The following is a 21,175-nucleotide window of genomic DNA, read 5'->3' on the forward strand; positions in this document are numbered from 1 at the left end:
AACAATAATAAACTTACCATTTGTTCAATTATAATTATTATATTATTTAGTTTGTAGGCTGCTCAACCTAAAAGTCTCAGAGAACAGAAGTAATATTCAGTGAGAAAATCCACTAGCAATCTTAGTGTTTTTAGTTCCAATACAGCTGAACTAGCAAAGATATCCTTGAAATTTGGATTAAAGTAGACAATGCAAATCTGAGATACATACCAATGAAATGTAGAAGATATGACAAAGCAGCATTATAAAGTATGCAATGTGGGAAGGTTAATTTTGAATATCTGCTTATTCCTTCCATTTCCCCCCAGAACATTTTAACGTTTATGTCTGAAAAAGCTAAATTCTTGCAAAAAGAATGCAAGATTCAAGGATGCCAGGGACATCAAGATGTATTAATCTTACACAAAGCAGCATGAATGAAGAAGCAGTTTCTCAGTCTTCCAATTTCCCCAATGACATCAGTGTACACTAGAGAACCAAGATCTCTGTGATTGGAAGGCCAGGTTCAGCTATTATGAGAGAACGTGGGAACCCACAGACTTGTAGGAGGCATCTCATTTCCCCCTCCCCAACTATTTCATCTTTCCCTTTCCTGAAAGCCCCCATAGCCTCTCCCCTTTCCTGCTTCCTTCTCTCCTCCTAGGGTTGCCAACCTCCAGGTGGGGGCTGGAAATCTCCTGGAATCAGATCTTCCAGCTACAGCAATCAGTCCCCCTTAGGGTTGCCAGCCTCCAGGTTGGGAAAATGCTGGAGATTTGGGGGTGCAGCCTTGGGAGGTGAGGTTTGAGGAGGGAAGAGACCTCAGCAGGGTATAATGCCATACACTCCACCTTCCAAAGCAGCCATTTTCTCCAGGGGAACTGATCTCTATCATCTCAAGAGCAGTTGTAATTCTGGGAAATCTCCAGCCCCCACCTGAGGTTGGCAACCCTAGTTCCCCTGGAAGTAATGGCTGCTTTGGGAGGTGGAATCAATGGCCCTGTACCCTTTTGAGGTCCCTCACCTTCTCAAACCCTACCCTTCCCAGGCTCTAACCCCCAAATCTCCAGGTATTTCCTAACCTGGAGTTGGCAACTCTATCTCCTTCCCACCTGCCCCTCTGTCTTCAGCTTTCCCTCTTCCTCCCCCCCCCCCCCAACAGCCTCTAACTTGGAAAACTGTGGCCCAGTTGTGTGGTGCTGGCTACTGGGCCAGGCCCATATGCATGGTAAGGAACTCTCAAAGACTTGTTGGGGGTACCTCACTTTATCTGCATCCCCCTCCCCACACTATTTCCTCTTTCTGCCCTCCTGGCAATCCCCATGTCCTCTAACCTTTCTTTGCCCCATCTCTCTTCAAACGTTCACCAACTTACCTGCTATCTGCCTCCTATCTTCAGCTATATTTATTATTTATTAACTTCCTGTATACCCCGCCTTTCTCCACAGTGGGGACCAAAGCAAATAACATTATTCTCCTTTCTCCCTTTTATCCACACAACATCCCTGTGAGGTGGGTTCAGCTGAAAGTATGTGACTGGTCCAAAATTTTCCAGTGAGCTTCCACAGCAAGATGAAGATTCCACCTTGGGTCTCCCAGACCTTTCTGAAGCTCTGGCTTTCATAGGGTGGCTGCTGTTGCTCAGTAGCAAGCAGCCAGGCCTAGTTGAGTCATGAAAGCCGGGTGGTTTCAAGTCACCTAGAGGCTGCTTCCAGGCTTAGGGCTGCCAACCTCAAGGTGGAACCTGGAGATCCCCCAGAGTTACAAATGTACTCGAGACAACAGCGGTCTGCCTCCCTGGAGAAAATGAATACTGAGGTTGGACTCTATGGCATTATATTCAGCGGAGGCTTCTTCCCTCCCTAAACCCTGCCCTCCTCAGACTGTACCACAATATCTCCAGGAATTTCCCAACCTGAAGCTGGCAACCCTAGCCAGGCCAGGCCCCAATGAGTTCTCCCTCAAAGGTCAAAACAGGCCTGGAAAGGGTTCTGCCTCTCCACCTTCTACTGACAGAACCAAACCTTGGAACCTTGTGGTTGTCTAGCAACAACCACTGAGGGAATCTGTTGCTGAAAGCTACAGGCACTCCTTTTATCATTTTCAGGTTTAAAAAAATGCTTTTTTAGATTTCATATTTTTTCTGTAAGCCTGGGGCCCTTTTCAGGTTTGTAGAAAGATCTGCCTTGCCTGTTCACAGCTCTAGTCACCAGTTTTAAGTATCCTCAGATTTGGCTGACTTGGGTATTAGTATATAGATAGATTCGGGTTATTCCTGTAACCATTACAAATGTGAAATGTTTTCAGAGCACAAGCATTTGCATAGCAGTGACAGAATGATACTCTGAGTTTAAGAGCCAATGTTCTCCCATAGCAGACTCTAGGAACATCAGCATACAGCAAATATGTTTTCTGTCACTCTCACCATCTGATATTGCTTCAACTTTATAGCTGAAATAAATCATGTGACAAAGCAAAGCAATTACAGGTTTTTCAGTTCTATTTTTCATAGTACTTCTAAAGAACAGCACCATTTGGACAGAAAGGGAACCCATATCTTTGTCTGACCCATATCTTGCACAGTGTACTGGGAACTGGGGGGGGGGGAACAGACTTGAAGCATAATCCATTAGGATGGTTCCCTGCACAAGTTCTACAAAAATTAATCAAATCTGCACAAGAGCAGTGCTGTGTTTTAGCAATAAGGCTCATGCAGCCAAACTCCTGGTAGACTGCTCTTGAATCTTTTTCCACTTCATTACCCATTCCTTCTCTCTCCTAAATACTTGTACATTCCATTCTCAGTATGTGTTCAAGCAGAGAAATTTTTTATTATAAGATTTTGAAACTGTCTCAGGAGAACAATATCAGGAGGTTTCTCCAATATTTTCCTTTATCTATTTTAAAAAGAGGAAACTAATCAGGAACACAAAACAATGCTTAATTTCAGCGGAAATTATTCCATCCAATGTATTTTCATTCAAAACTTTCACTTAAAAACAAATACTAACATCTATGTTTATATAGGCCCTTCTCACAAAGGATTACAGAAAAAGAAACTCACGAGGCCATTTATGCATAGCTGTTTCTTTGCGGTGACCCTGCCAACTTCTTTGGCCCTTTGCTTGATTATGCTTGCATTTTCCGACTGTCAGAGGTAGGCTCTCTCCCCGCACATTTCCATGTGTTTTCTGGATGCTGGCTAAACACAAACCCAGAAAACGCGAAAAGCACAGGGAAGTGCGCAGGAAGAGGGAGGCGACCTCTGATGGTCGGAAAATGCAAGCATAATGAAAGCAAAGCCCCGAAGTAGTCAGCGGGATGACCACGAGGAAACAGCCATACATAAATGGCCTAAAATTTTAGGCAGGAGCTACACTTTAGCTGAAATACATAACTGCCATCAAAAACAGCAATCATGTGCCTCTCCCTCTTCTGTTTTCTACATTTCTCCTCCCCTGCCAGCAGCCTGCCTATGCTGCAAAGCAGGTCAAAAACACACACACTGTTGGTCTATTTTAGGGTCCATTACTCCATTCAAGTCACCTATGATCAAAATTTCTTCAAAGACCAAGTGGCTATTCATCAAGGAGAAATTTTGATCATAGGTGACTTGAATGGAGTAATGGACCCTAAAATAGACAAATCGTCTCAATTTAAAGGGAGCAAACTGCCCAAGATAGTATTTTAGCTTATGGAAGACTGGGGTATATCGGATGCTTGGCGATTCAAACATCCTAAAGACAGAGACTATACTTTCTTCTCCAACAGACATAACTCTTATTCCAGAATTGATATAGGTCTCATATCTAAGACTTTATTGAATTATATTGAAGCAGTTTCTATTTTACCTTCAACATAAGCAGATCACAATCCTTTGAAATTAAAGTTTTGGAGTGAAAGAAAAGGGCTAAGAAGATGGCGCATGAATGACACCATATTGTTAAGAAAAGATATAACCAAGCAATGCCAAGAAGAAATCAAATAATTTTTTGTTCGAAACTCGACACTCAAAGTGGAAGTGAATTCAGTGTGGGATGCAAGCAAAGCCTATGTGAGAGGAAGATTGATAGCTATATCGTTAAAATAAAAAAGATCAAAAGCAACAATTAGATCACTTATAACTGCAGCAACTAGAGGAAGAACATAAGAAATCAGGTAAAAAAAAATAATGGCAAAGATTCAAGAGATAAAACATAAAATTGGTGGAATTGAAGCTGAGGAAATGCAGAAGAAACTAAAATTTGCTAACCAAAAATATTTTGAACAGTAAACAAACCCGGAAGATTGCTATCAAATATATTAAAGAAAGAATCAGAGAAAAGAAGGATCCTGGCAGTTCAAAAAAATTGCCAAATGACGAACAAAGAAGATGACATCCAAGACGTTTTTATGAACTACTATAAAAATTTGTATCAAAAAAGTGACACTGAACAAATTGGTTTAGACAAGTATATAATCAGCATGTCTGAATAAGTTTTCTGATGAAGATTGAAATTCACTAAATCAGAACATAACTATCCAAGAGATTTCAGATGCTATTCGAAGGCTGAAACCAGATAAAGCACCAGGCCCAGACGGACTCTCAGCTAACTATTATAAATTGATGCAACACATTCTGACTCCACACCTATAGAAAACCTTTAATAACGTGTTACAGGAGGGCAAACTACCTGACTCATGGAAAGAAGCACACATTTCACTAATTACAAAAGAGAGTATTACTCTCCAAGAGCTTATAGACTAATTTCTTTATTAAATGTGGATTATAAATTATTGGCTGCGATATTGACTGAAGGACTGAAGAGACATATCTCGAACATAATGCATCCGGACCAAACAGGATTCATGCCCAAAAGACAATTGAAGGACAATGTAAGAGTAGTTTTGGCAGCCATTCACCATATTAAAACCAACAAAAAGAAAGCTGCAATGTTGTTCTTAGATGCAGAGAAGGCATTTGACAATGTGTCATGGACTTTTCTTAAGAACACGATGAAGCAGTTGAACTGCGGAGAACAGTTTATGAACGCAGTGGACGCAATCTACTCTTCACAAAAAGACAAGACTGTTAATTAATGGAATGTTGACTGCACAATTTGACAGCGAAAAAGGCACTAGACAAGGCTGTCCCCTGTCACCTCTATTTAATTTGGCAATGGAAGCACTGGCAAGTAAAATAAGAATGAATCCAGAAATTCAAGGAATAAAATCTCAATATCAGGAATATAAAATTAGAAGCTACACAGATGATGTAGTATTAATCTGCCAACAACCCAAAAAGTTGACGGAGACTCCAACACAATTTTTCCATTGTAAATCTTTTTGTAAAAATATCTTCCCCTCTTGTGTGCCCTTTCAAAGGGTGACAAAACAATAATTCCTCATGTATGCTTCCTTCATAAACATATCTTACATAAAGTAACAACTGTGCCATGTTGGAACTGTCAGTTGTCTCATCTAACTGAATTGCAAACTTTGGACTGCCCTTAAGCCTAGTAATAAACTGCTGGAATTGGTCATTACTAATTTCAGAAATTCTTTTGGAAACAGTATCATTCGATAAAGGAATTTTATGAAGTTCATTCCCATACTTTTCCCCATGAACTATTTCTGACATTTTAATAGCAGTAGGTAACAAGATCTTCTCCTATCGCGTAGGGCTTTTTAGTTTTTGCAATTAAATAAGAAGTTTCATAAGAAGCAAGTAATTACTTTTCATTTACTGTTATTTGTCAGATATTTTCAAAAAACTCAATGATTTAAACATGTTGCTTCAAGGAAGAAATTGTAACATATTTATGTTAAAAGATAAAATTGAAAGTTTTACTAAAGAAGTTAACATATGAAAGAATAGGGTGGAGAACGGTTCTTTAGAAATGTTTACAGCTACAGATGATTTTATAATTGAAAATAACCTTCCCAAAGATTTAATTGTAAGAGTTATAATTGATAACTGAAGTGTCTGGAGACACATTTTCAGAAATACCTCCCTTCAAATTTTGATTCTAAAAAACTAAATTGGGTTCATAAACCCTACTCAGTTGAAATCAAAAACTTCAATCATCTGCCATTAAAAGCTCAAGAAGAACTTGCTGAGTTATCAAGCGACACAGGTTTAAAACTTGAGTTTCTGAAAAAATAGTTAAATGAATTTTGGCTTGGGATTAGGACAGAATTTCCAACAATTTCTGAAATGGCCTTAAACACACTTCTGCCATTTTGTACTACGTATTTATGTGAAGCAGCGTTCTCAGCATTGACGATTGTAAAATCAAAATATAGATCAACTCTGAAAAACTTTGAAGATGCTCTACATCCTGCAGAATCAAATATTCAGCCAAGATTTAATTCTTTATGTAAAAATAAACAAGCACATCCATCTCATTAGTATGCAAATTTGCTGACATTCTTGCTTGTCTGTAATAAATGGTAAAATTATATGTATACCAAAGAATTGTTTTAAAATAAATTTTTTATGGTTTATCATCAGTAAATGTTTGATTTGTATACCCATTTTATATACCTATATACCCGGGGTCCCCTAAAAATTTCTCGGGCAAAAAGGGATCAAGAGTGGAAAAAGTTTAAGAAGCTCTGGTCTATTGTACTAGCCCTAAACATTGATAAGAGAAAGTGCCCCCAGTACTATCCAGGGTTGTACCATGTAGAACATGTAAGTTAGTCTGGGAGGGCAGTTCCAAAAATTTAAGCCCAAACGTATTAATTACCCTATCCTTAGATGATTGTTCTAATAAAGTAGCATGGGTAGCAACTTGCACCTTGATGTTAGCTCTTGCATCAATAACACCCGAACCTATTCTCGCATTAAAGTCACCTCCTAGGATCAGTTGGGAGTTAGGGTATTGAAAAAGGAGAGAATCCATAATATCAGCCAGTACATTCCACAAAGTCCCTGATTCTTGGGACCTAGAACATTTAGGTGGCATATATAAATTTATACATAAGAGGTTACCAAAATGAAAACTTTTCACCAATAAAATCTGAAAATTGTTACAAGGGTTATTATCTAAAACTTGTACTTCAACATTCAAGTCTACTGTTATAAGAGTTGTCAAACCTCCACTGCCCCGTCCTTTTAAGTGGGTTTTAGTTGCGGGCACAGAAAAGGGCCTGTAACCCTGAATATCAGGGAAGTCATGCTCCAAAGACCAGGTTTCCTGTAAGAACAAGGTATTGTGCTCTTGCAAGAAAGTTAAAAAATTTGAATCATGGAGTTTATTCCTCCAACCCCCAATGTTCCAAGACAGGAGCTTTAATTGTCAGACCGCTATTGAGATCTTATTTAAGTCACCCTTCACATCCAGGAAAATGCAGCCATTTTTAGGTGGGACTGGAGACTCAATTCGATCCTCCTTGATATTCTTTAGGTTGTTATGGTCCAAATTAGATTCAACCTCCATCTGGTGGGAATTACAGCAGCTATCATCTCTCTCTCTAAAGTTTACTACCTCTGGAACCAGGGTCAGTCTAGTCCAGTCTATTAGTGATCTTTGTTCTGTGGGAGGGAGACCTAAGAAAGAGTTTAAAAGTTCTTCTTCTATTGAGTTTTCTAGTGAGGAATCTTCTAGGTCCAAGATATGTTAGTTAGGTAGATCAATCCACTGTATCAGGTCTTGTTGCTGGTCTTCAGGCAGGTGTCCCACCAGCGCTGTATCAGCATCCTTTGATGGTTTCAAGCATTTAGAGTTTTGGGAGTTTAGCAACAGAGGTGATAAAAACACGTGCTGGAAATATCCCCTTATGGGGTAAAAATGATTTCTAGCAAAGTAGCAATCCTAGGGCTATCAAAAGTGAGTAAAATTATTTGTGCCTGATTCGAGTTGTGAAGTGATTCTATCGATTTTAGATCAATTGAGGGTAAACTCATACCAAATAAAGCTCTTAAGTGATGACTAGCTGGTCGTTTAGATTTCCATGAGGGCCTCTGTAACCACAAACAATTATGCACACCTTGCATGGCTGCAGCATAAGGTGGTATTGTGGTCTTCCTTCCCTGACTGCTTCTGCAAAATGCCCTTTGCTCTCTTTTCTATGTTAGTAGACTGTTTATATACAGCCTTTCCATTATCACTAGCGCTGGGACTGAGTTATTTCAATAATTACTGGCTCAGTTGATCCATTTTAGTCTCTAAATGGTTTATTCTTTCAAAAATAAGGTCAACTGTTTTAGCAGTCAGGTGGGAGAACTTCTTTAATGTACTAATAGCAGAACTGTCTTCCTTAGCTTCCTTGGCTTCTTCTTCTTGCAACTGAGTAATTAAATCGCCCCATTCATCAGGACCTTGATTTTCAGATTTTCATAATTAGCCAGCAGAGCAAATCGATTTGAGGTTGAAACAGCACACTCAGTGGTGCCTTTTAGTGTGAAAAAATCCTCCATTTTGGTCTGTTTGCTTGCTGGAGAGGGAGTTAGTCCCTCTGCATCACATGCTTCTTTGTAAGCCCCCATTGCTAAGAAGATCTAGCTAGCTAGTTCTGTCTTCGCAATTCTCCTTTGGGGGAGAAAAAAAAGGGAGGGAAACATAAAATAAAATTCTGCAAGTTGGGTTGGGCTGACTGGCCCTCAGGGACGTTAAAAAGATGTTAAAAGTGTGTTACACAGCGTGGCAAAACAGCAACAAGCACGTTAATTTGCAGTAGTTTACAGTTTGCAGTGAATTCCTTCAACAAAAAGCAGCTAGTAGAAGTCTCTCTCAATATATTCCATAAAATCTCCTTGTCATAATAAAATTCCATTTAAAAAACTCCTTGTCAGTAATGAAATTTGTAGCAATAGTCCAATCTCCACTCTGAATGGGCACGCAGTCTAATTAAAGATTATCTCTTACAAGGCTGAAGAAATTAGCTCCGTGTTATAACGATGCTATAATGAGACGTCTCCGACCTAGCATTACTCAGCAACCAAGGCAGTGAGGATGAAACCCAAACAACAAATGCACGGATGCTGTTATGAGTTCTGAACAGCCAAGAGTTGGTCTGACAGCTTTACAAGAGGAGTTAATAAGAATTAAAAGCAAAGTCACGGGAGAGCCTCAGAGCAATGCTGCTGATCCGTCCGCCATCTTGGGAGCCACCAGTAGGTAATACTAAACAAGACAGAAGACAAGGGAAGATACACAGACAGCTACTGTTTTTGGCAGCAGCTTTATCTTTTCCGTAAAACTATTAATTGCACAGTTATCCACAAATGAAAAAGAGGAACCAACAAACTCAGGTATGTTTCACAAAATAGCTGATGTAACACTGAAATAGTTGATGCAATAGTTGAAGTAACATTTTCTTCAGTTTGCGTAAGAGAGCAAACTGTATAGTTCTGTTGCAGCAACAGGCTCTCTGAAAGTCTACCTCTGAGCTCTTGGAGTCTCTGAAATACTTATTTCACCAACACAGATATGGATTATGATGTAAAAAGCCATTTATGCATATGAAAAGGAACCATGTGCACAGCCAGATCTTTCCTTGCCGTTTTCACTGTTACTGCTCACTTGTTCAACATGGCAGTAACTGTTGCCCTTTTGAGGCATTTACAGTGATATTTATGCAGGTTTGCTAAGACGTCACTGTACTAAATTGGACTTACTCACAGGCAACTGTATATAGGATTGCAATGATGTACTCATCTGCAGGGGAAACAGTGGCTGTGAACAAGATAGAAACTAACATTTCAGCTGAACACACAATTTTCTTTCACGTACTGATCCTACATGTTGGCTGTGAAGGATGATATCATGGAGAATCTGGTGAAGTCGAAGGCAGTGCCACCCTCTCATGATACTCTCAAAATGGCAGATTAGTATTGTACAAAAGCAGTGACACTAAGTATGACAACAAGCTGATATAAATTTCCAAGCTGAGATAAACTTGGAAAGCCTGTTTATATCAGCTTATGGAAGTTTATTTGACTTTTTTCATCTCATAAATATTTGGTTCAGGTACATCACATTTTCATCCAGGGTTGTCCAATGAATTTAAATGCTGTTTCAGTTTTAAAAACATATTTAAAAAAAATTCATCTGGAGTTTGCCACCTCTAAATTCACATGGTTTCGAGGCCATGGTTGTACTTACACGGAATGCTATTAGTCAATACATTTACTTTTCAAATTGAGGCACAAATTACATGGTCTAGAAGTATTAAGCACACCATTGGCAAAGGTAAAAACTAGTTAAACTAGTTGTTATCTTCCCATCGACTCCTACTTACTGTGCCCTGTTCCTCCCTTACAGAATGTTCAGTCTTCCACAGCTGTGGAACAGCCCAAGGAAGTTAGGAAAGCTCAAACTCTTCTGGTTTTTAGAAGGAGATGTAATTTCAGAGAATGCTGCAGGGTGAATGTTGCAGTGTTAATACTTATGAGGGTTCTTCTGAGTTTTATGGCATAGGCTAGAGAGAGATTTGTGGAGAGTTATTTTAATTGGTTCTTGTAGGTTATCCGGGCTGTGTGACCATGGTCTTGGTATTTTCTTTCCTGACGTTTCGCCAGCAGCTGTGGCAGGCATCTTCAGAGGAGTAACACTGAAGGACAGTGTCTCTCAGTGTCAAATGTGTAGGAACAGTAATATATAGTCAGAAAGGGGTTGGGTTTGAGCTGAATCATTGTCCTGCAAAAAGTATCCAAGGTAAAGTGCTAATCATTGTCCTGTAAGTATCAAGATAATGTGCTAATGAGGGTGTGGTATGTTAATATGGAACCATTGTATCCTGAAGTGATCTGTTAATGTGTGAAACCCAAAATTAATCCGCATGGCTATTGTGGACTGTAGTCTTTGTTAGTTGCCTTTGACTTTGTTAGTTGCCTTTGTTTACTAACAAAGACTACAGTCCACAATAGCCATGCGGATTAGCTTTGGATTTCACACATTAACAGATCACTTCAGGATACAATGGTTCCATATTAACATACCACACCCTCATTAGCACATTATCTTGATACTTACAGGACAATGATTAGCACATTACCTTTGATACTTTTTGCAGGACAATGATTCAGCTCAAACCCAACCCCTTTCTGACTATATATTACTCTTCCTACACACTTGACACTGAGAGACACTGTCCTTCAGTGTGACTCCTCTGAAGATGCCTGCCACAGCTGCTGGCGAAACATCAGGAAAGAAAATACCAAGACCACGGTCACACAGCCCAGATAACCTATAAGAACCAATGAACTCAGACCGTGAAAGCCTTCGACAATAGTTATTTTAATATTGGTTTTGACCTGGGTGGCCCAGGTTATCTGATCTTGTCAGATTTGGAAAGCTAAGCAGGTTTGGCCCTGGTTAGTATTTAGATGGGAGATCATCAAGGAGGTCCAGTGTTGCTACAGAGAGGCAGGCAATGGCAAACTGCCTCTGAACATCTCTTGTCTTAAAAACCCTACGGGGTCGCCATAAGTCGGTAGCAACTTGACAGCACTTTCTACCACATTTTAATGTTGATTAGTTTTTAATGCTATTCTTGATTCTTAGCAGCATTTTTTGTATGCTGCCTTGGATCCTTCAGGAGAAGAGCAGAACATAAATATTATAAACTATAAATACTTGGTAGGCAACAGCAAAGCTGTTTAATTGGGAAAAATATGAAAAGTGATTTCCCCTTTTCATTTGCTTTTGCTAGGGTCATGACAAAAATTCAACTGTACAGCAACATGTTAAAGTTACATAACAATGAAGGGACCAAGTATCAAAATCTATCCTTGCTTGAACACGCTTTTGTATTCAAGTGGAGAACATTTTAATTTTTTCAAAATAGAATAAAAACAACCACCCAGGGTTACATGAGAAGTGCTAAGCTTCTTACCTGTTTGAAATACAAGCTCTTTCCCTCCTACTCCAGCAGCCTCCAGATTAATAAATGCTCTAATTGATTTAGCCCAATGGTGCTGCGTAATGAAGCCATGACTAGCCTTTAGAAGCAAAGATAACAGGCATCAAACACGACAACTATTATCTCAATGCACAAAATACTTGGCTCTGACAAGATGTTGCCAATTGTAGTAGCACATTACACTGCAAGACAAGCAAGAAATTTGCAGGACTGTATACACATACAGAAAAGCTGTAATACAACAACACACCTCCCTGACATGTCTATGTATCAGAATATTGCTTTGGAGAACAGAATTTCATTATGACCTCTGCCCCACATACAGTCTGACGTGGTATAATACAAACTGGGTCCTTCTGAAGAACCCTATTGGATGAACACTAATATATGGCATTAGCATGAATATTGGCACACTCAACAAAATTTAAAACACATCCACAGTGCAAATAAAGGGCCACACTATACTAAAGAGCTTTATAAATTTTATTGTGAATATATACCAAAACCAGGAATAAATACTCATTCTGGATGTGTCTGGGTAATCCAATTGTTGTTTTGTTATATTTATTGAGTACAAATTGCTCCACATATTATACAAGATGGCAACAAAGTGGGTGTTAAAATATATTTGTGATTCTGATTGCACACTACCATGTACAAAATGGGAATTTACTCTTTGTACCTACCTGCAGAAGATCGTTCCAGATTTATCTAACATCTATATATGTTCCTGCCATTAACAGAATTGCATACGATCTGAAGTTTAACTAGAGCTACTGCAGGCCTGTTCTGAATGTACAAAGGGTTTTTTCCAATTATCCACCGTGAGCAGGGAAAGCATGCTGAACATTCACGAGTCTTTCCTCTCTAACCAAAACCATGCCACGACGAGCCTAAACTTGTAATTCTACTATTATTCTCTGTAACAGAGTTGGGCTCCAACGAATCAGACAATTAACTGGGTATGCCTAAGGAACCGTCAGACTTTTGTTTCTTGAAGAGCCGCTGGCAAACCACATTCAGAAACGGTTAATGAGATTTTTAGGCGGCCTTCTGTTCAAAGAAAATACTGTCAAAAATCAAACTGGGTGTTTCCAAGCCCTTAGGACCCAAGACAAATTTGGTATTCTTGTCAGGCAGCCCATTCCTGAAGGGGTGTGTGTGTGACGCTCCTTAGGAGTGGGCGTGACCCCGCACTGGCATAGGTCCCACCTTATCATGGAATAAGGTGGCATCTACGCCGACACGGAGGCAAACATGCTTAAGTCCAGGAGTCACCGTCCACCACTGGCAGTACAGCCACGCCGGCATAAGGGAAAGCCCACGCCGGGGGGTGGGGGCATTCCTGGGGGCAGAGCTGCCTTTGGGTAGCTTCCTAAACCCATTCTCCCCGGGAACGCCCCCTTGAGCTGCAGCAGGGCTGCACCACCTTTTTTGGTGGCGCAGCCTCAGTTTATTCAATGGGGCATTTTTCCCTTTTTCAGTATTTTAATTTGAAAAAAAAAAAACTTTTTTTTCTCTGCAGCAGCCGGGAAGCCTCTGAGATGGTGCGGCTCAGCCGCTCCCAGCAGCTGATGATCTGTCCCCCTTCCTCAATGTTTGATTATATCTATGTTTTCTAACTATGTATTGCATTCTTACCTGCAAGACGCTTTCTTCTGCACCATTGAACAAGAATACAATAGCATGCTGCAAAGGTTCAGGAGATTTTGAAAGAGTGTGCAGTATCTCCAGCATCACAGAACAGCTGACAGCATCATCACTGGCACCTTATAATAGTAAGATATTTAGTGCAATACATTTCTGTCCTTTTAAATACAATTCTCCTACTACACCAACTTTTAAATCAGCCAGCCATATGGGTAAATGTTTATAATAAAATTTTCTTGCAAGCCTATATAATTACATGAAAAATCCCAATACAATTATGAAATCATTAATTACAAAATGCAAAATTTTCTCTCCTCCAGCAAAATTTGCATATATGAAACCACTTGGAATAAAACCAGATTCTATTCTTCTTTGTATTGGTTAGCATATCAAAACCCATCACTGCAAGACTGGCATAAGTCTTTACTGTTCTAATAAATAAGGGTTAACATACTGTAAGCAAAATATCATTATGAATCACAATACATTTCAGAAATGCTTGTAGGTAGGATTTTGAAACAGCTGCTTGAAAATTAATCTTCAGGAAAGTCACATATATACAAGAAAAATAGCCTGAACAATGCATTAGAAACATTTGTGTATACTCTTCAAATAGTTTTCTAGAATATGTAAAAATAAAATACTGAAAATACTGTAAAAATAAAATACTGAAAATACTGTAAAAATAAAATACTGAAAATACTTCAGTTTATTCAAAAGCTATTTTGTTAATGTTTCACTAAGATCCGTCGGGGGAAGGAATTTATTTTAAAAAATAGCTGTTATCAAAATGTATTAATAAGGAAATTCAACAAAAACAAGACATATGAATACTATTATGTAACATTTCACTTTCAAGAACAATTATTGTGCAGCAATGTGTTGCTTCAAAGTGTGTTCCACTGAAATTCATGGGATTAACTTTCATGTAATGATCAGCACCCGAAGAAGTAGAACTAGTTTCATGTGCCTGAAAAGGCCTTAGACTTCTCTTTCTTAAACAGTTGACTCCATACCACATAATAAGCTATTTTTGAAACTGATGTTTCCCAGACAGGCAGTGATGCGGCATGGACAGGGGTAGGGTGTGTGTCTGTTGTTCAAAGGGAAATAGTAAAAAATCTCTCAGGATGTACACAAGCCCTTTGGACTCTCCAAGCATAGTTCTTTGGAAACCAGGCAGTATGCTTAGGACCAAGGTGTTAAAGGAAAAAGCAAAGCAAGAAATGAAATATCTGTGTATTTAAACAAGCATGCCAGCTTTGTCTCAACAAATTTGTAACAGTATTATGAACATGGCTCAGTTCAAACATCACACAAAATCAAGGTTTGTTTTAACTGTAGTTAGTTTGTGAAACTAGGATACAGCTCATAGCCAGTAACTGGAATCCTGGTTTGCTGCGGCAAATGCTGATTTAATTGCCTTCTCTCTTTTGCCTCAGAGAGCATTGCTAGAGAACAAGCCTGGAGAAAGTATTCAGACTTCATGCAAAACCATAGTTAACACTATACCGTACTTATAAACCAACTTTAGATCCTGGATTCAGAACATGGTTTGAGGAACCCTAACTAAGCAGTTAGAAGAGAAGCCTGCATTCAGACAATCACACTAACCATAGATATCATGGTTTCTCATGATGTCTGAACTCAACCAATATGTGTTTATTTAACAATGAAGATTTTACAGCTATCAACTGTTCCACAGAAAATGGTGATTAAATTTGTTAAAGTATGTATTTATTTGATTAGATTTCTATCCCACCCCCCACTGAAGCAGGGCTCAGGTGATTCACAACACAAGGTGACACAATATTTAACAACTTTGAGATAATGCTAATTCAAAAAGCAGCAATGGATAAGTTTACAATCGTAATAAAGACACAATAATGGTGCAATTAATCTAAATGTATTCATCCCGTGGTAAAACAGGATATAAATAAATAAAACATCACCATTAACAGCCAAGGGTGAATCAGGAATAACACAACATAAATGGAGACTATTATGGTAAAAATAATGGAAAAGATAAAAAGATGGAAAGGATGGGAGAGTAGGCTTCAGTACATGGTCCAGTATCACTTTGTGAGTGTCAAGTGTCCTCAACTGTAGGCCTGGTGGAACATCTCTGTCTTACATGCCCTGTGGAACTGAACAAGATCCCTCAGGGCTTGAGTCTCTTTAAACAGAGAGTTCCACCAGGTTGCAGCCACAGCCGAAAAGGTCCTGGCTCAAGGACAACTGGATGGATTTTGGGCCAGGGATTTCCAGGAGGTTATCTATCAAAGAACATAACGTTCTCTGGGAGGCATATCAGGAGAGGCAGTCACGAAGATATGAGCGTCCCAAACCATTTAGGGTCTAACGTATTGTACAACACAATCATCCAGTTTGGGGTATAACTCTGCTTAAGGCTGCACTATAAAGCACAGCAACTTTAATTTCTGCAGTTACAGTAGCTTTCAAGATTTATTAAGCAATCCTTCAATCAGATGAGTACACTGGCACAGATATAGTTGTTTCCATGAAGCACAGAGCAAGCCACTGAACATAAACAAAGTAAAATTATTGAACTGCTTTAACTTTTTATAACAGTACCAGACTTCATGTCAAATTACAGAATGATAAAAGGGCAAAAATGCAAAGAACCAGAATGCAACTTGCAACAGATGAATGTTTCTCACAACCTAGATGCAATTTTCTTCTGTGTTGCCCCATAGCACATCTTACAGAACTGCAGTTTGCCATCCACGAAATGGAAAAGTGTTCAACTAACTTTCGGATGAATTGCCAGAATAAATATGTAAACTGATACATCCAGGACTCTCAACAAGTTGTTATTAACCCAGGATGCACACAAACCTGTCTTGTTGCTTTGCTTACAGTCACTCTTTGCATGCAGCACGATGAAGAAACTAAGTCCAATTATGCGGAAGGCATGGGTGCAGGTACACGGGTTAGCTAGAATTAATTTTCTGCCCATAAACCAGGATTCTATACCCAGATTAAACTGTGATTTAAAGAGCAGTCCAAAGCAAGTCTACACATAATCCAGTTCAGGTCTATTCAATGGCATTTACTTTCAAGAAAGTCTTTTTAGGATTGCAGTCTAAAAATATTGGATTGTGTGGGAAAACTAACTCCAATTAATCTCCATACCTATATTTCTATATCTCAGGTAATTAGATCTTGCCAGGATTCCTTCATTGCATTCCATACAGAAAGGGAAGGAGAAGGAGGGAGGCACACAAGTAAGCATGGCAACAAGCTGGTTCATTAATACTTCACCATAGACCGTAGGCTCCTGTTCAGGCGAGATGCAGCAAACAACGGCACCTTTCAGGAGTAGTTAACACCTATAAAGGAGTAAAGAAGGGTTGCATCTTGGCACCCAAGCTGTTTAGCTATTATATCAATAACATAGTCAACAACGTAAAAGACCCTGCCTTTCATCCCCCAATGCTAGTGCATTGTGCTATCTTTATCTTATTATATGCAGATGACGCGGTTATATTATCTATAACCCCAGTGGGACTGAAAAGAGCCATGCAAAGGCTAGCGCAGTACTGCTCAGCAGTACTCTACGACAAAAGTCATGGTCTTCGGCAATCGGCCAAAAATGTATTCATGAAACATTAATAATTACAGAATAGAGCAGGTAACCAAATTCAAATATCTGGGTGTGGTAATCCACAGCTAGACTGGAGGCAGGGTTGGTGAGGGTAGAGGCTAGGGTCTGCTTGGCTTCTATTACTTTATGGCTTAAATTAAATCTCAGTCCCCAGGGCTTGCTACCCCTGCTAGTGCAAGACAAATTCCAATCATCATAGCTAAAGGAGGTTTTAAATAATATGGCCCTGCTGGGCCTTTCTCTATCTTCCCTATTAACCTTGGGTATAGACCAAGCAGTAAGCTTCCTGAAGCAAAGGGTAGAAGATATCGAACGTCAAGTAGACCTGGGGAAATCTCCTTTCTTTTTATCACCAGAAAAATTCAGACGCCTAGTTACACCTGTGGCTTATCTCTCCCACTTGGAACTTATTAACTATATGAAGGCCTACACTTTGGCAGGGCTTGGCATCGGGCCATTGGCAGTTTTAGATGGAAAATATAAGAAGATCCCAAGATCTGAAAGGCTGTGCCCTTGTAGGACAGGTGACATAGAAACTATTGAACATGCATTGTTCAGCTGTCCATTTTATCATGGGCTTGCATTAGACTTATTGCTCCCCTGATCAGCAGATTATCAGATAAGTCGGCTGAGTTCCTATCTAAGAAGCTTCTGATGGGGGAAATTCCTCATCTTTCGCTTCCCACTGCCAAATTCTGTTCCATTGTAATTAAAATATGCAAAAATAGGGTGGAAAAAACCTGTTAAATTCTTTTATACTTCTATAATTTTAGTAATTTTAAGTAGGCAAGCCACTTTTGTGTTAGGCACTAATATTTTATATCTTAATACCAGATGTTTATCAATTTTTGTAATTTGTAATAGTTTTTAAAAAATTATAAAGTTAAACAATCTGATATAGTAACTTCTGGCTGGTCCAATGTGTGTGTGTAAAGTGCCGTCAAGTCGCAGCCGACTAATGGCGACCCCTTTTGGGGTTTTCATGGCAAGAGACTAACAGAGGTGGTTTGCCAGTGCCTTCCTCTGCACAGCAACCCTGGTATTCCTTGGTGGTCTCCCAACCAAATACTAACCAGGGCTGACTCTGCTTAGCTTCTGAGATCTGACGAAATCAGGCTAGCCTGGGCTATCCAGGTCAGGGCAGCTGGTCAAATAGACCATATCAATAAACTTGACTTGACTTGGTTCATTAATAACCTGGCTTAATCACAGCATGAAAATGAAGAGCAACCTCTTTTCTGAGTCCAAGAACAGGTACAACAGGTCTAGATTATGTATTAGAATAGAGAACACATGTAATTTCATTTCTACTCAGCCTATATTCTCTCAATACAGTGCACTGTGGGCTTGCTAATGGCTAGAAAAACCAACAGAGTCCAACAATTAAATTTGTCTTATCCATAAATACTGAGCTAGCACTAGACCAGGACTTGCACAACTCCATTTGTTGCAATGCTTATGCCTGCTCTTCATTCCTTCTTGCAATCAGCATGATGAAGGAATTCTGGTTAGAAACAAACTCCAATAATCCATGACATATGAATGCAGACATGTGTGTTAATGAGAGTATTCACAGAAACCTAATAAGTATTTCAACTGCACTTCATCACAATCAAGAAATCATAAGTTTTTGGATTTGAGTGGACTCATCTCCTAAAGCAGGGGTTCCCCAACATAAAACCATGATGCCCACCAACACCTTTCCTGGCACCTGCCAAGTGTTTTAGAAAATGAGCAGGGCCTGGTGGGGCTACCACTGGGCTTCTGATTGGCCATTGGAGATCTGATGTGCAGTTTTAAAGTTGCTCTGTAGCAGCTGCCACCACAGCACAAGGATCTTCATTGCATGACTGAAGGTAACTGAAGAGTTACTGTTAGAGTTATGCATGACCTCACTCCTTGACATTTTGTGGCTGGCTCTGCCTCCTATGGCAGCCATTTTGTAGTTCCACCCACCACCCTCTATCTGAATTTCAAAGGTGCCTTCAGGCTCAAAAAAGATGAGGACCCCATCCTAAAGCACTTTTTACTAAGTGCTGTTTTTTCCCCAATGTGCAGAAGATTTCTATTACATACTCACCTGGAGTATTTGGTACAGAGTCAAAGTGACAGTTGGACAGTACTGCATGTTCAGCTCCACTTCTAGGTTCCAGTTTAACCACCACATTTGTAATATTATCATAGTAACTGGTGAAGCCTCCTAGAAAGTCAATACTGAAGGTGCCTGTTGGCCTTTGTACATCTACAGCGATCTTATGGACATTGCTGCTTTCAATTTCAATTGCTTTAATTTGTTGTATGAGGTAGTTGACTGTAAGGATTTCATTTTCTGGACTTCCAACAACCCTTGGGCCAAATGCAGTAATATTTTCTAGATATGTCCTATAAGGAACAATATAAAATATCAGAAGTATAATTATTTTAAAATACACATGTGTACAAATGTTGCTGCAATAGCAAGTTCTCACAAACCAGTTTTGCTTCCTAGCGGAACCAAGAAGGGAGTTAAATCAATGAGTACATAATTCTAATAACATTCCCTATGGTCTTAAGCTCATAGGGTAAATATCCAATACTTAACATTCCACTGAACGGCCAGCAGCAAGAAACAAGATCACTGTTAATATACAACAGTATAAAAATGTGTCACAGGACTGAATTTTATATATATATTTTAACGTACAGGAATAATATCCAGAAAATTGGGGGAAATTAAAAGAGGGAATTTTTTTTTTGCTTTTGCCTATTCACACTTCACTTATATCATTTCACATTACATGGGAAATCTGCCAATATTCCTTCAACACATTCTGAACAGCATACACGGGGTTTATTTCATTTATTTTCATAACAGCATTAGTGATTTACTTCATAGCAGAAGTGGAAAAAGGCAAGAGTCCAGTAGCACCTTAAAGACTAACAAAAATATTTTCTGGTAGGGTATGAGCTTTCGTGAGCCACAGCTCACTTCTTCAGATACCTTTGTATTAGGGTGTGAAAGCTCACACCCTAATGAAAGCTCCTACCCTACCAGAAAATATTCTTGTTAGTCTTTAAGGTGCTACTGGACTCTGGCCCTTTTCTACTACTGCAGACAGACTAACACAGCTGTGGCTCACGAAAGCTCACACCCTGCCAGAAAATATTCTTGTTAGTCTTTAAGGTGCTTCTGGACTCTTGCTCTTTTCTACTACTGCAGACAGCCTAACACGGCGACCCACTGCGAATTATACTTCATAGGAGACAGGGATCCAACGACTCCAAACTTCTAGATAAACATTTTAGTAGCAGTCTAATTTCCTCTAAAAGAGAGGAAGAGGTATTACACGGATTTCGTTTAGAGGATTTGATCAAGCGCCCAGTTTCTCTTCAACACAGTCCCACATTCAGCCATCTTTTGCCTGCAGTCCTAGGTGGAGTGTGTGTGTGGGGAGGATTTATCTCTCTGGCCATTTATCCATGGAAGGTTTTGCCTTGGGTTTGCCACTCTTTAGATGCACTTCTCTCTCCCCCCCCCCCCCATCCATATTCTCAAAACTTAATAATAAGCCCCCATGCAGAGTTCTGAGAATTTGGATGGGGAAAATGTGCATCTAGAGAGTGGCAAACCCAAGGCAAAACCTTCCATGGATAAATGGCCCCTGTAAACCACCGCCACCTCCTTTTCCAGACACTCCACAAGAGGAGCGAGGTCCCAAGCGAGCAAACAGCGGTTTCCGTGACCGCGGTCAAGCAGCAAGGAAAAGAAGCAGGGCGCGCGTGCGCAGGCCCGACAAGCGAGTACCTGGCGCGAGCGGCATCGAATTCCCTCGGGTCCCTCGGCGGCTGCACCAGCCGCTGGAAGGAGACGTGCACGAGCCCGCGCAACCCAAGCAGGTAGAGCAGCAGCGCCAGCGAGGCGCGCGCCTCGGGCAGCAGCCTCGGGCAGCCGCGCCCGGCGGGCTTCTCTCCGTCCCGCCCCTCTTCGTCTTTCTCCGGGCGTTGGTGGCGGCGGCGCTGCTGCTGCTGCGGCGGGGCCTGGGTACGCAGGCGCCGGACGGCCCCCACCACAGCAGAGCTCCGCTCCAT

General features: G+C 40.1%; 1 protein-coding gene across 1 annotated transcript in view; it reads right to left on the reverse strand.

Annotated features, from left to right (window-relative positions):
* Positions 1-21,175, reverse strand: part of LOC130492925 (endoplasmic reticulum metallopeptidase 1-like) — a 50,368-nt gene extending 29,193 nt beyond the window's left edge. The window contains exons 1-4 of the mRNA XM_056866697.1: positions 20,892-21,175; positions 19,188-19,489; positions 13,471-13,598; positions 11,803-11,908 (exon numbers count right to left, since the gene is read on the reverse strand). Coding sequence (XP_056722675.1) covers positions 11,803-11,908; positions 13,471-13,598; positions 19,188-19,489; positions 20,892-21,175 — 820 coding nt within the window. The remainder of the gene's footprint in view (positions 1-11,802; positions 11,909-13,470; positions 13,599-19,187; positions 19,490-20,891) is intronic.

This window comes from Euleptes europaea, unplaced genomic scaffold (genome assembly GCF_029931775.1).
Source record: "Euleptes europaea isolate rEulEur1 unplaced genomic scaffold, rEulEur1.hap1 H_2, whole genome shotgun sequence".
Lineage (NCBI taxonomy): Eukaryota > Metazoa > Chordata > Lepidosauria > Squamata > Sphaerodactylidae > Euleptes > Euleptes europaea.